Source organism: Helianthus annuus, chromosome 6 (assembly GCF_002127325.2).
Source record: "Helianthus annuus cultivar XRQ/B chromosome 6, HanXRQr2.0-SUNRISE, whole genome shotgun sequence".
NCBI classification, from domain to species: Eukaryota; Viridiplantae; Streptophyta; class Magnoliopsida; order Asterales; family Asteraceae; genus Helianthus; species Helianthus annuus.
Genome location: NC_035438.2, coordinates 130166279 through 130181380, shown reverse-complemented (window position 1 = coordinate 130181380; position 15102 = coordinate 130166279). Strand labels below are relative to the sequence as shown.

At 40.0% G+C, this 15102-nt stretch overlaps 1 protein-coding gene across 1 annotated transcript; it reads left to right on the top strand.

The window, feature by feature from the left end:
* Positions 1–3642: 3642 nt before the first annotated feature.
* Positions 3643–14522, top strand: LOC110944819. The gene is made up of 2 exons (XM_022186463.1): positions 3643–4693; positions 14458–14522. The coding sequence occupies exons 1-2, from the start codon at positions 3643–3645 to the stop codon at positions 14520–14522; spliced, it is 1116 nt and encodes a 371-aa protein (XP_022042155.1).
* The last annotated feature ends 580 nt before the right edge of the window (positions 14523–15102 follow it).

Below are 15102 nucleotides of genomic sequence, written 5' to 3'. Positions count from 1 at the left end.
TCAGACCTGGAACTCAGTTTTATAAATAAACTCTTTTATGAGCATTAAAATTACCAAAATGCCCTTATGGGACTTATTTTAGTTTAAATTACTTTTTGGGCATAAATGTTAATATACTACTGATATATTAACATATTTGGAGCATAATAATGATTAAGACATGTATTTAATTTATTCGGTTACCCGTTACGCATTTACGCGTTCAGATCGGTTTACGTAACTAGTTTACGTAAAATAGCCGAAACGGGCTTAACCTTGTCATTAAATCCTCATTTTCCAGAATGTGTTTAGTTTACCCATATTATACAAGTATCTAAGCTTGTCGGGTCTAAATCACATTCTATCCCAGTCTCCGCTTAATCTACTGTTTAGGTCCGTAAGGTTTCCTTCTAGGTAGCCGGTCTAAGTCCTTGACTTAATTAAAGACTCGTTAGCATCCTAATAGGCTAATTAAACCTTCCATACAGATTAATAGCTTCCGGTAAAAAGTGCCTTTCAAGAACCTTAGGAATTTACTGCTACCACCAGGTAAATACTTTTAACTTATTTTCCCTATACGAGCTTGGGATACAATATATTAATACCGCTTGGTAGGGTATGGGATTATTTTGTCGGATTGTGATTTAATAAATCCGCATAACCCGTTTTAATCTGTTTTGTTTGATAACATAAGCATTGGGGGTTAATACGACCGTGTCCTGGATATCCTCGGCTCATTTCATTTGAAAATGGCCACGACCTATGCACGGGGTGTAGGCATACACCCGACAGATGCAAATGCTATATAACCCACATGTTGGGGATAACTCCTTTGTGGGTTTTAAAGTGGTGAGTCTGTTAATCATGTCCGGCTTCCAAACCGGCCCCACATGTATGACAAACATGTAAAACTGTATACAAGATCTTATTAAAGATTGTCCCAAGTTATAAATGATTTGTGCCTTGTGCATCTAAATCAATTTTCTTAATTGTTTTCAAAACGTGTCAGTTAAATTGTATTTACCAGTGTATACTGACGTATTTTCCTAAAGATTGAATTGACAGGTACTTCTCGTAATAGGCTGGAGCTATAGGGTGTTATAGAGGATCTTGCAAATCCCATGGATACCCGAAGTCTGTAGTTTTTGTTTCTTTGTACTTTATGATCCGCCTGTGGATCTTATTACATTCCAGTCTGTATTATTCATGTACTCGAACAGCGACAGACAGTATGGTTTGTAATAGTTTATTTACCCAGCCTTCCGTTGTGCTATATTATTGTGTGTGTTACCAATGATGATATCAACTACGTCACGATACTCCCCACCGGGCCCACCGGTAATACGTGGAATATTGGGGTGTGACAGGTTGGTATCAGAGCCAACAGTGAGTGAATTAAACACTAACCTTTTGTGTTTAATCTCAATGACACAATAAGCACATTCCTTAGACTCTCGAGTCTAGGCAAATGACCTAGGATGTATCTTTATCTTTTCTTTGCTGTTATTATATTTTGTTTTATTTTTGCTTTCTTGTTTCAACAGGAAACTCACCATCATGCCTCCAAGAGTAAGAGGACGAGGCAAGGGTCTCATGCGTGGGGGACCGTCGTCAGCTGGACTATCTCACAGACGCACTCCATCGGCATCCTTTTCCACCTCCGACTCTCACGACATGTGGGGTCAACCTTTCGAGCCGGCAAGACACTCAGTCTCGCTAAGCTCTTTGCCTTCTTTTCATCTGTCTTTCGGGCCGTTTGCTCCAGACGAGCCCGAACACTCTCATCACTCCCAACAATCTCACCATTCGCACGAGTCTTACCCATCACATAACTCTTTGCAATCTCACTCGTTTCATCACTCTGACTCCCCCTACTCCCCGGGACAGTTCAACCCAGCCGATTATGTTAACGATTTTCTTGGCTACAACCCATTGGGCCCTGAGGACCATTTCTCTCAGGAAATGGAGATGGATGATGACCCCGACCCGGAGATGCAAACAGGAACCCCGGGCCACCCTATCAGTATATCTAGTGGGTCTCCGTTTCAGGGATCCCCTTATCATGGGCCCGATTCCTTCCAGGAGAGGATGGGCACCTATGAATGGTATTTTACTCCATCATACCATAGCTCTCCAGCCCAACCACCCTTGGAAGAACCTCAACTTCAAGCTGTCTCACCACCACCACTCCCGGTAGAGGAGCCACCGCAACAGCCACCGCAGCCACCTCCTGAGCCTCCTAGGCGAAGGAGGAACGCACGCATGTCCGTGCGAGGAGGACCCCGTTTTAGTTCTCCTCATGGTTCGAGTTCCTATCCCCCTATTCCAGAGGACCCCCAGATGGGTAGACCCTCAAACGCGGCACCGGAGGCTAATCCTCCGCAAGCTTCTTATGCACCACATCAGCCGCCTGCGGGTTTTGATAACCCAATCTCGGCGTACCAAGGTTCATCCGGGTACAATCCTTTTGAGAACCCGTCGGGATATCCATCGGGCCATGGAACTCACGACCCATATCTTACGGCTGCGCAGTATCATCACCTTTATCCTTCTACTTACCCTCCTATGCATCCATCTGGATACCCGGTACAGGGTTATCAGTACCCACCGTATCAGCCACCTCCTCCCCAGCAGCTTCAGCAACAGCAACAAACTCAGGAAATTTTAGAGAGGCTAGATAAGGTTGAGAACAAGACCAGGAAGAACAAGGAAATGCATAATAGCTTCATGAAAGGTCTTGCGAACCTTATTAAAAGGAAGAAGAAGTAGAGGGTTGTTTTGCTTTCTTGTTTGATGTAATCGTGTCCCTGCGAGGACATTTGTTTAGTTTTTGTATCAAGTCCCTGCGTGGACTTATTTTCCCCTTCTGTATGCCCCTGCGTGGGTAGTTTGTCTTTTCCTAAGTCCCGTTTAGGGCAGTTGTATTTGTTTTCATCGTAATGAAGTTTCAGCTTTAGTTTTTAATTATGTATTTTATTACACCCTGTTATCTCTTTTCAATTTATAATTGATCTGCCAAAGAAACTCTTAGAGGTATAACCTAGTCAAAGTATTAATTGGCTATGATGGTACAACCTTTTTAAGATAACAAATCCCTGTTAACATCTGAAAACATGTTAACATTCCCAGCTGTGCGGTATGAGAAACCACACAAGCTTCCAAAAGGTACTTGGATCCTTCCAAGTCACATAAAGCCAAATGATCAATGCGAATCATGGCTAGTAAACATCAGTGTGATGTATACACCAAGACATCCATTTGAGATGCATGCTTTTAAAGCAAAGGTGTAAAATGGCAATGGAAGTACAATTTATAAACTTCTTGTCAAAAAGGCGATGAACTTTGTTCGACCCTTAAAAGATCGCTGATTTTGAGATCGTTAGATAGATTTTAACTCGTCCTTGTGACAAGCTTCCTAAGCTATATAAATGTCATTCGAGACAAGATTAATGATAAATAAAATGTCTTTTACGACATTGGCAGTTGTGAAATTTCTATTTTTCCCCTGCCCAATAATGTAAAGAATAATGCATTCCATTAACTTTTAGTTATGACTTGAAATGGTCTAAATGATTTAATAATACCATGACCATTGGATCATCAATGCGATGAATCTATATGTAATTTAAAATATTATTATTGTCTATATTATAGCATTCAGAAATGGCTGGCTCAGACGAAGCAAACAGTCATCCAGCAGAGGGCAACACCAGAATCAATATTACTGGTGCCGAACTGCAAGCTCTAATCACCGCGGCAGTTTCTCAAGCGGTAGAGGCTAAATTTAAAGAGCCGAGTGTCGTTCGGTCTCAAACTCTTTCGAGAACCCATTCTCAGCCACATACTCACAGGAAGAGTGAGTCCCTGCACTCGTCTAACCAGGGCAGTGTACCCAAGAAACAGGTTGTTCTTGAGTCTACCCCTAGGCACACCAAGGGATGTACCTACAAGTATTTTGTCTCCTGTAAGCCAAGAGACTTCACAGGAGAAAAAGGGGCAATAGACTGTATGAAGTGGTTAGATGAGATGGAAACGGTGATAGATATTAGCGGTTGTGCTAAAGAGGATGTGGTCATGTTTGTCTCCCAATCCTTTAAGGGCGATGCCCTTACGTGGTGGAAAGCACTTGTACAGTCCACTGGGAAAGTGCATTTGTATAATCTTTCATGGGAAAAGTTTGTTGATTTGGTAAAGGACACTTATTGTCCTCAGCATGAAGTTGAGCGTGTAGAAACTGATTTCCTCACCCTTGTGATGAAGGATCTGGACTGTAGATCCTATGTGACTAGTGTTAACTCCATGTCAAGACTGGTTCCCTATCTAGTCACTCCTGAGCCTAAACGCATTGCGCGTTTCATTAGTGGTTTGGTCCCTGAAATTAAGGGAAATGTTAAGGCTTCTAAGCCAACCACCTATAGATCCGCTGTGGATCTATCATTATCCCTCACTTTGGATATTGTGAGGAGTAAGGCGAAGAAGACTACAGATGAGGGAAAGAGGAAGCGAGAGGATGATCAATCCTCCCAGTCGAACGAGAAAGGAAAGGGGAACTCTGGTTCCAAGAAAGGGCAAACAGGCGATAGGCCCAGGTGCAAAACTTGCCACAAAAGGCATTTTGGCAAGTGCAACCAAGACCCACAGGCCAAACTGTGTGGGATCTGCAAGAAGAAGGGGCACAAATCTGTCGAGTGCCGGAACATTAAGGATGCAACCTGTTACGGTTGCAATGAAAAGGGGCACATCAAGACCAATTACCCCAAGAATGCGAAGAAGCCTGAGGAGGCTAAGAAGAACAATGCCAGGGTGTTTCAAATGCAGGCATGGGAAGCGGTGACCGATGACAACGTCATAACAGGTACCTTCCTCATCAATAATATCTATGCTAGAGTCTTATTTGATTCCGGTGCTGATAAGTCTTTTGTAGACCATAAGTTTTGTAAGTTGTTGAATTTACCTATTAAGACTCTAGATGTCACGGCCCCCAACCCGGTTTGACCCGTTTCAGGAGCCGCGGGACAGAAATCCCGTGGTATTTAATTTAGGCGACAGCGGAAGTCTTTTAAAACAGGATCTTTCAATATTTAAAACTGCCCGTTTACATAATTTAGGGATAAAACCCCGGTAATTTACAATCATTTGATTTCACTGGGAAATCTTTTATTTTACAAAACATGTTTCTTTATTTTATCATGAGCCACTTTCTTAAGCTTGTAGTGCTTCACGGCACCTTTCCTGGATCATAACAGATCACCTGAAACATGTTTGAAAAAGGTTTTGTCAGCGGGAAATACTGAGTGAGTTCATTCAGGTTTTTATAAAATGACCCTTAGTTATAAAATTACAGCATAAGAGCGATTACAATGGTTTATATCTTATATTTATCTGGCGCCATGTCACATTGGTGACATGTCACAATGGTGACGATGGTCATACCACTATTAGGTCAATGAACCTAAATAGTGATGATTATCCCTAGTAGGTCAATGAACCTAACTGGGAGAAAATTAGTAATGTGCACAGTATCCCACTAGCCAGTGATTCAAGATATCCACGACTTAGTCCCTGTAATTATAACTTTTGAAAATAATTTGGAGTATTGTAAAACAGTTGATAAAAAGAGAATGACTCACAAACTGTGAGAAAAGAGAATGGACTCACATTGCAGATTTAACGAGCAGAGTATAAGCCTACTGATTAGCCTTGATTAACCTAATTTAATTCACAATACACGCAAACGGGGTTAGTAACTAATACAGCAGCTACGTCAATTCACGAGATTAAACCCTCACAACGGTTATCAAAGTGCAATACTTAACAATTCAGCGGATTCACAACGAATGACAGAGTATAGTCCGAGTTCGGACAGCACTCAAACATTCAAGTTGAAATCACGACGAATGACAAAGTATAAACTCAATTTGAGCAGCACTCAAACAATCGTTGGATAGTTACAATCGATCGGACGTTGAATCGTAATAGCGATCGAGTTAGTACCCTGATTTGCGGCAGCACTTCGTGTGGTGTGTGTTTGGTAGTAAATTACGTATATCTCAACGTATATTGTGAATTTTTACGTCGAATGAACAGCAGAATTCAAGTCCCAAACCCCCTATTTATACTGGATTTTTGCATCTCCCGCGTGTCGCGGAAGAATACGTGGCCTGTGCCGCGTATCGCCTGGGGTGACAAAGTAGGGTAGGGTAGCCCCGTCACCTGCATAGCCTTGCTGAGTTGCTTGTACGATGAATTTCAATTTAGACAGCGTTTTCGGAGGATAATTATCAATTAGGGTTTAACCCCCCTTGAGTTTTAGGGGCCCTGATCCTAATTCCAATTGTTATGAAAATTTTAGGGTTTATGCAGAATTACTTGGGTTTCTCAATTAGGGTTTCCTTACTAGACAATTAGCATAATAAGTATTGATTTTAGTGAGAGGTGTTACACTAGACATAAAATATGAGGTAGAACTCGCTGATGGTACCTTAGAATCAGCTTCAACTCTTCTTGATGGATGTTCAATATCCATTAAGAACCATTCTATCCCGCTGTCCCTCCTGCCAATGAAATTGGCTGGTTTTGATATAGTTTTAGGCATGGATTGGTTGTCGCATAACCAATCCCAAATTGCCTGTGATAAAAAGCTTATCATTATCAAAACCCCCTCCGGTGAAGCAGTCACTATCCAAGGAGACACACAATATGGGTTGCCCAGCAATGTGTCTATCCTTAAGGTATCCCAGTGTTTCAAGGGTCGATGTGTCATTTACATGGCACAAATGACTGTGAATGATCCAAAACCGAAGATTGAGGACATTCCAATTATTTCAGAATATCCTGATGTCTTTCCTGACGAGTTACCTGGATTACCTCCTGAGAGGCAAGTGGAATTCAGGATAGACATCCTTCCAGGATCTGCGCCTATTGCACGAGCTCCGTATCGTCTAGCGCCTACCGAGATGAAAGAGCTCAGAACTCAATTGGATGAGTTATTGGAAAAAGGTTTCATTCAGCCCAGCTCTTCGCCTTGGGAGCTCCAATTCTGTTTGTGAAAAAGAAGGACGAATCAATACGCTTATGCATTGATTACCGTGAACTGAAGAAGGTAACGATCAAGAATCGTTATCCTTTACCCAGGATCGATGACTTGTATGATCAACTCCAAGGAGCGAGTTATTTCTCAAAGATTGACTTGAGATCTGGGTATCATCAACTCAAGGTTCGAACTGAAGATGTTCTGAAGACAGCATTTAGAACGAGGTACGGACATTTCGAGTTCTTAGTGATGCCTTTTGGGCACACTAATGCGCCTGCAGCATTCATGGATCTCATGAATAGAGTCTGCAAACCGTATTTGGATAAGTTTGTCATTGTCTTTATAGACGACATACTTATTTACTCTCGTAGCCAAATGGAACATGAAAAGCACCTTCGGTGTATTTTAGGACTACTTCGACAGGAGAAGTTGTATGCCAAATTCTCCAAGTGCGAATTTTGGCTTCGTAAGGTCCAGTTCCTTGGACATGTTGTCAGTAAACAAGGTATCCAAGTAGATCCTGCCAAGGTAGAAGCTGTTATGAATTGGGAAATACCTAAGACACCTACAGAAATTCGCAGCTTTTTGGGTTTAGCAGGATATTACAGAAGGTTCATTGAGAATTTCTCAAGAATAGCTGCACCATTAACCTCTTTGACCCGTAAGAATGTAAAGTTTGACTGGGGTCCAAAGCAGCAGGAATCCTTTGAGATTCTGAAACAAAGATTGAGCAATGCTCCGGTATTATCTCTACCGGAAGGAGTTGAAGATTTTGTTGTTTACTGCGATGCTTCACACACCGGTATGGGGTGTGTACTTATGCAGCGAGGCAATGTAATTGCTTATGCATCACGACAGTTAAAGGTGCACGAAAAGAACTACACCACCTATGATTTAGAACTGGGTGCCGTAGTATTCGCACTAAAGCTGTGGAGACATTATTTGTATGGAACTAAATGTGTGATCTATTCAGATCATAAAAGTCTCCAACACTTGTTCAATCAGAAAGAGCTCAATATGAGACAACGCCGTTGGATGGGAACTTTAAATGATTATGATTGCGAGATTCGCTACCATCCCGGTAAGGCGAATGTGGTCGCAGATGCTCTAAGCCGGAAAGAAAGAGTTAAACCTATTAGGATCAATGCAAAGAGCATTGAGTTGAAGAATAGTCGGAATGAAAGGCTGTTGGCTGCACAGAAAGATGCCGTATTGGAAGTTAATCTTCCAAATGAAAAGTCAGGTGTAACTGCTGAACAGTTAACCCCTGGAAAGGATGGAATTCTTAGAATGAACGGCAGAATTTGGGTTCCTATTCAAGGAGGACTTCGGGATGTGATCCTTCAGGAAGCCCACAACTCTAAGTATTCGGTTCACCCGAGAGGTGACAAGATGTATCAAGATTTAAAGGCCAATTATTGGTGGATAGTTTGAAGAAATCTATTGCCACCCATGTAGCTAAGTGCCTGACATGTGCTCAGATTAAGGCTGAACATCAAAAGCCATCAGGTCTTCTACAACAGCCGGAACTTCCCACTTGGAAATGGGAAATGGTAACCATGGATTTTATAACCAAGTTACCTAAAACAAGGCACGGAAATGACACTATATGGGTTATAGTTGATAGACTGACGAAGTCAGCTCATTTCTTACCCATCAAGGAGACTCATAGCTCCGATAAGTTAGCCCAGTTGTATGTTGATAAGATTGTAGCTCTTCATGGAGTACCAGTGGCTATTATCTCTGATAGAGATACTAGATACACCTCTCATTTTTGGAAAAGTTTCCAACAATCTTTGGGCACACGTTTGAATTTTAGTACTGCTTACCATCCTCAGACTGACGGTCAGAGTGAGCATACTATTCAAACCTTAGAAGACATGCTTCGTGCATGTGTTATTGATTTGGGTGGTAGTTGGGATGACCACCTGCCATTAATTGAGTTCTCCTATAACAATAGTTATCATACCAGCATTCAGGTTGCGCCTTTTGAGGCATTATACGGTAGGAAATGCAGAACGCCTGTCTGTTGGGCAGAAGTGGGAGAAGCTCAGATATCAGGACCTGATATAGTCCTTGAAACGACGGACAAGATTGTCCAAATTCGTGATCGCCTAAAAGCTGCCAGGGATAGGCAGAAAAGTTATGTTGATAAGAGGCGAAAACCTCTCAAGTTTGAAGTGGGCGATAAAGTTTTATTGAAAGTATCACCCTGGAAAGGTGTGATGCGTTTTGGTAAAAAGGGAAAGTTGAGCCCTAGATATATTGGACCATTCGAGATAATCGAATGTGTCGGCAGTGTAGCTTATAAGCTAAATTTGCCAGAGGAGGTGAGTGGAATTCATGATGTGTTCCACGTTTGTAATCTCAAGAAATGTTTAGCCGACGAATCTCTAGCTATGTCTCATAAAGACGTGCAAGTTGATAAAAGCTTGAGGTTCATTGAGAGACCTATATCGATCGAGGATCGACAAGTCAAAAAGCTCCGAAGGAAGTATGTACCTATAGTAAAGGTCAAATGGGACGCTCGTAGAGGTCCCGAGTATACGTGGGAAGTTGAGTCTACTATGAGATAGAACTACCCTCACTTATTCCAGTAAATCTCGGGGTCGAGATTTCTTTTAAGGGGGTGAGGATGTAACACCACGTAAAAACGTGTCAAATTATACATAGACACGTGTCCTAAACTCTAATCATGCGAAAGATTGAGTTTAAGGGACTAAAGTTGACAACGAGTGAAAATATGCAAACGAAAGGACTAAAAGTGTCAACATGCCAAACTTGGGCCTCTGAATGACCACACGTGAAGAAAATATTCTTAAATGGGTGATTGATTGGGTATATGAAGCCGTTTGTGAAAATAATCGGAAGATTATAAATTACAAGGGTTAAAAGTGTCAATATGTCAATTCTGACCTCTGGGTGGCCTTTTAACGAAACCAAGGCTTCGTAATATTCAAATATACTCCCGAGAATATGTGGTAAAAATTTCACATGATTCCGAGATCGTTAAGCATGTTTTCTAAACTTTGGGTTAAAAGCGTCAACTTGACGAAACTTGCGTTTATGAAGGAATTTAACGACCCCGAGCCTAACAAAGTTAGTTTATTCATCATGGAACACTAACTTACTGAATACAAGGGCCCTACATGTCAACAATGAGGTTAAATGGGGTTAAAAACAATCAGGGACTAAAGCTGCCAAGTTACAAACTTGCTTAACCAGTAAACCCGGTCCAGGCGGCCCGCGTAAGACACCCCTTAAGTCTTACACGGCCCGCGAGGGACTGCCAGATACAGCAAACTGCTGCCAGGTGCGGGTTGGGCCTGTTCCACTGCCTTTTTCTCGGTCATATCGATTTCTAGAAGCCATAAGTCGGTTTATAACTCATCTAGGACACCTGGGGTGATCCTATAATGTCCTAAATCCACCTGGAAGTAATCAAGACACTTGGAATTTCCTATGTAAGAGACACTTATGTAGTGTTCTTGGCACATCATTTGCAACAACTTCATTAAGGACTTGCTCTGGAGTTCTCAGCAGTAACAAGAGGATTACAAGTGTAGAAAAGATTGCTAGGACCATTTGTAAGCTTCGAATTACTTCTTTAGTTGTTTAATTTAGCTTAATTACTTAAAAGTTAAACTTAGTGTATAATCAGTTTGACTTTCATTTTAATTACATGTGGCTTAACCACTGATCAAATTGAAAGTGGTTATAAAACCACGTTAGTATAGGTGATTAACCCTTAAAAGGGTGTCTCCTAATTATCTCGTTTGACTGATTAAATGTCGGGTCAAAGTAGTTTGACAAAAAGTCAAACTGGACAGAAATGACAAAAATGATTCTAATTAATAAACTAGAGGTTCTAATTTATATTTTAACATTCTAATGACTTGGTAATGACTATTTAAACATGTTTTATCAGTCCTAACCCGACAATTAATAGTCTAAGGGCAGATTATAAACGAAAGTCGCAAAAGCTTGACTTTTGCTTTGACTTTCAGTTCTGACCCGTTCAAGCTTAATTCTTCCATGTTTTAAGCTTCCATTAGGACCACATTACATTGTAGTATAACCCTCTGAAGTTATATTGCATGGTGCCTAATCGTCTGTAATATATGCTCTTGATCGTAATTATGCTCATTAGTGCCTAAAACGCCCTTTTTGCATAAAACCGAGATTTTTAGCAATGTGAATGAACTAAAACCTTTGCTACTGATATCTAGACATGTCCCGAAAATTTGACATCAGATTGAGGTCTAGAATGGGAGTTATGCTCAATAGCGTAATTAAGGGACTTTTTAGTAATTAAAAGGCGTAATTAGCATAAAGCATATCTAAACCCGATTTTTGACACCAAACTTTTTACCTACTGATGTTAAATAATATTTTGGGATTTTTGAAGCTTTTTATTTATTTTTAGGGTGAGCATAACATAGGATTATAGCCTAATTTCGGTAATTGCTGGTTTTACCCTTTTCATCCATAAAATGAGTTTTACCTAACATTTTAATGCCAAACTTTTTGCTACTGATTCCATATGATAAATATAATATTTTGAACTTTATAAACTGACCAAACATCTCTGATTTCCTATTTTTACCATAATAGCCCTTAAATCGCATTTTAAGCGTTTTTAGCACCTAGTATGGGTCAAAACTATATTTGTCATATAAAACTCATAACCTACTGATGTTTTAAGCTAATTTACATAATATTACAGTAAGCTAAAGTTTTAAACTCAGAAACCTATTTTAGCCTTTAAAAGCCTATGTAAAATTACCAAAATGCCCCTACGGTGCATAATTGGTTATAAAAGGTATATTTTCATATATTAAGTATCTTACTGATATAACACATTAAAATACATTTTTTACTAATATAATCAGATCTGCAACTCAGTTTTATAAATAAACTCTTGAGTAAATTGCCATTTTAGTCTCTGTGGTTTGGGCCATTTTGCCAGTTTAGTCCAAAGGTTTCATTTTTAACATCTGGATCCAAAAAGGTTTCATCGTTGCCATTTTAGTCCAACTAACTTAACTCCATCCTTATCTGTTAAAGCTGCCAAGGGCATTTTTATCATTTCATTTTGGTCCAACTGACTTAACTCCATCCATATCTGACAAAAATGCCCTTGGCAGCTTTAACAGATATGGATGGAGTTAAGTCAGTTGGACCAAAATGGCAACGATGAAACCTTTTTGGATCCATGTGTTAAAAATGAAACCTTTGGACTAAACTGGCAAAATGGCCCAAACCACAGGGACTAAAATGGCAATTAATTCTAAACTCTTTTATGAGCATCAAAATTACCAAAATGCCCTTATGGGACTTATTTTAGTTTAACTTACTTTTTGAGCATAAATGTTAATATACTACTGATATATTAACATATTTTGAGCATAATAATGATTAAGACCTGTATTTAATTTATTCGGTTACCCGTTACGCATTTACGCGTTCGGATCGGTTTACGTAACTAGTTTACGTAAAATAGCCGAAACGGGCTTAACCTTGTCATTAAATCCTCATTTTCCAGAATGTGTTTAGTTTACCCATATTATACAAGTATCCAAGCTTGTCGGGTCTAAATCACATTCTATCCCGGTCTTCGCTTAATCTACCGTTTAGGTCCGTAAGGTTTCCTTCTAGCTAGCCGGTCTAAGTCCTTGACTTAATTAAAGATCCGTTAGCATCCTAATAGGCTAATTAAACCTTCCATACAGATTAATAGCTTCCGGTAAAAAATGCCTTTCAAGAACCTTAGGAATTTACTGCTACCACCAGGTAAATACTTTTAACTTATTTTCCCTATACGGGCTTGGGATACGGTATATTAATACCGCTTGGTAGGGTATGGGATTATTTTGTCGGATTGTGATTTAATAAATCCGCATAACCCGTTTTAATCTCTTTTGTTTGATAACATAAGCATTGGGGGTTAATACGACCGTGTCCTGGATATCCTCGGCTCATTTCATTTGAAAATGGCCACGACCTATGCACAGGGTGTAGGCATACACCCGACAGATGCAAATGCTATATAACCCACATGTTGGGGATAACTCCTTTATGGGTTTTAAAGTGGTGAGTCTGTTAATCATGTCCGGCTTCCAAACCGGCCCCACATATATGACAAACATGTAAAACTGTATACAAGATCTTATTAAAGATTGTCCCAAGTTATAAATGATTTGTGCCTTGTGCATCTAAATCAATTTTCTTAATTGTTTTCAAAACGTGTCAGTTAAATTGTATTTACCAATGTATACTGACGTATTTTCCTAAAGATTGAATTGACAGGTACTTCTCGTAATAGGCTGGAGCTATAGGGTGTTATAGAGGACCTTGCAAATCCCATATATACCCGGAGTCTGTAGTTTTTGTTTCTTTGTACTTTATGATCCGCCTGTGGATCTTATTACATTCCAGTCTGTATTATTCATGTACTCGAACAACGATAGACAGTATGGTTTGTAATAGTTTATTTACCCAGCCTTCCGCTGTGCTATATTATTGTGTGTGTTGCCAATGATGATATCAACTACGTCACGATACTCCCCACCGGGCCCACCGGTAATACGTGGAATATTGGGGTGTGACAGAAGCTTATGGGAATTGAGGAGTATTATGGGTGGAAAGATCGATTTGAAAATTGGGTACAAGCCAATCATTTGAGGTCTTGGGAATGCATTGAAAAGAAGTATGTTCGACCGTGTACAGATTTGGGTGTAACAAAAGCAATCTCTAAATTGAATGACAAAGAGAGAGACATGTACAAAGCAGAAAAGATGATGATCAGTCTTCTACAGCAAGCTGTGAAAGAAGACACTTTTATCTTGCTTCAACATGATAACACTGCGCGTTCAATTTGGGATGCTTTGAAAGTTAAATTTGAGGGTAGTGAGAAAATGATCAAGAGCAAGAAAGCATTGCTTAAGAAAGAATTCGATTTATTTTCAAGCTTGGCAGGAGAAACATCAAAGAAGCTGATCGAAAGATATTGCCACTTAGTTCAATCTATGTCTTTGTTGGGAATAGAGAAAAGTCAAGATGAGTGGGTAGACAAATTAGCTGACGCTTTACCTCAGAAAGAGCGGGGTACATTCTTGATGATCTTGAAGAATAATGGGGAATATGATGGATTGAGTATCTCACAGTTTATTGAAAAGATTGAGAGTCAAGATCTTGAACAGCAAAAGATTGCAAGGATGAACAATCCGAGTTATCAACAAGATGTGAAAATGTATTACAAAGGCAGTGTTCAAGAGGTTGAAATGAGTCCGAAAATTCAAACTGCTTTTAGTGCTGGAAATTCATCTAATCAAAGTCCAAGCAGCAGTAGTGGAATCTCGACATATCCAAGTGTGAATCCAAAGAGTTCAACATCAAGCTTTCACTCTTAAAGCTCAAAAACTGGAAGTGGTTGTGTAATACAGTGCAACATTGCATTGAATCTTCCAAATGGTCAGAGTTTGTGAAGAAGTTGCAAGAGATCACATGACATTACTTGCTACAGTTTTGGAGACTTATGAGGGATTGGTTGCTGGAAGGATCGGAAATTCTATGCTGACAAAAGAGGATTACGATCAGATAGATGCAGAAGAAATGGAACTCATGGACATCAAATGGTGTCTAGCTAGTGTCTTGAGAAGAGCTGAGAAATTCAAAATGATTACAGGAAGAAATGACTTTCTGGATGCACATGTTTCTACTTTGGGTTTTGATAAATCTAAAGTAACTTGTTTTCAATGCAGGGAGAAAGGTCATTTTAAAAGAGAATGCAAAAATCAAGAAGCTAGTGGAGCAAAGAATCCGTTTGGTCAAGATGATTACTATCGGAAAGCCATATATCAACAAGTTGCTCATCAACCAAAACAACAACAAAAAGAGCCACAAACTGCTCATGCTAGAATGATCGAAGATGCAAACAAGAAAGCTTATTATGGTATCATTGATCAAGATGATGAAAAGGTGGCAGAAGGTTTCAGCTGGGATAAATACATTCCACCTGATTCAAAAGTTGTTGCTCTAGCTGCAAAAGTCATCCAAGAACCTGATATGTTTTCAGAATGGATGAAAGT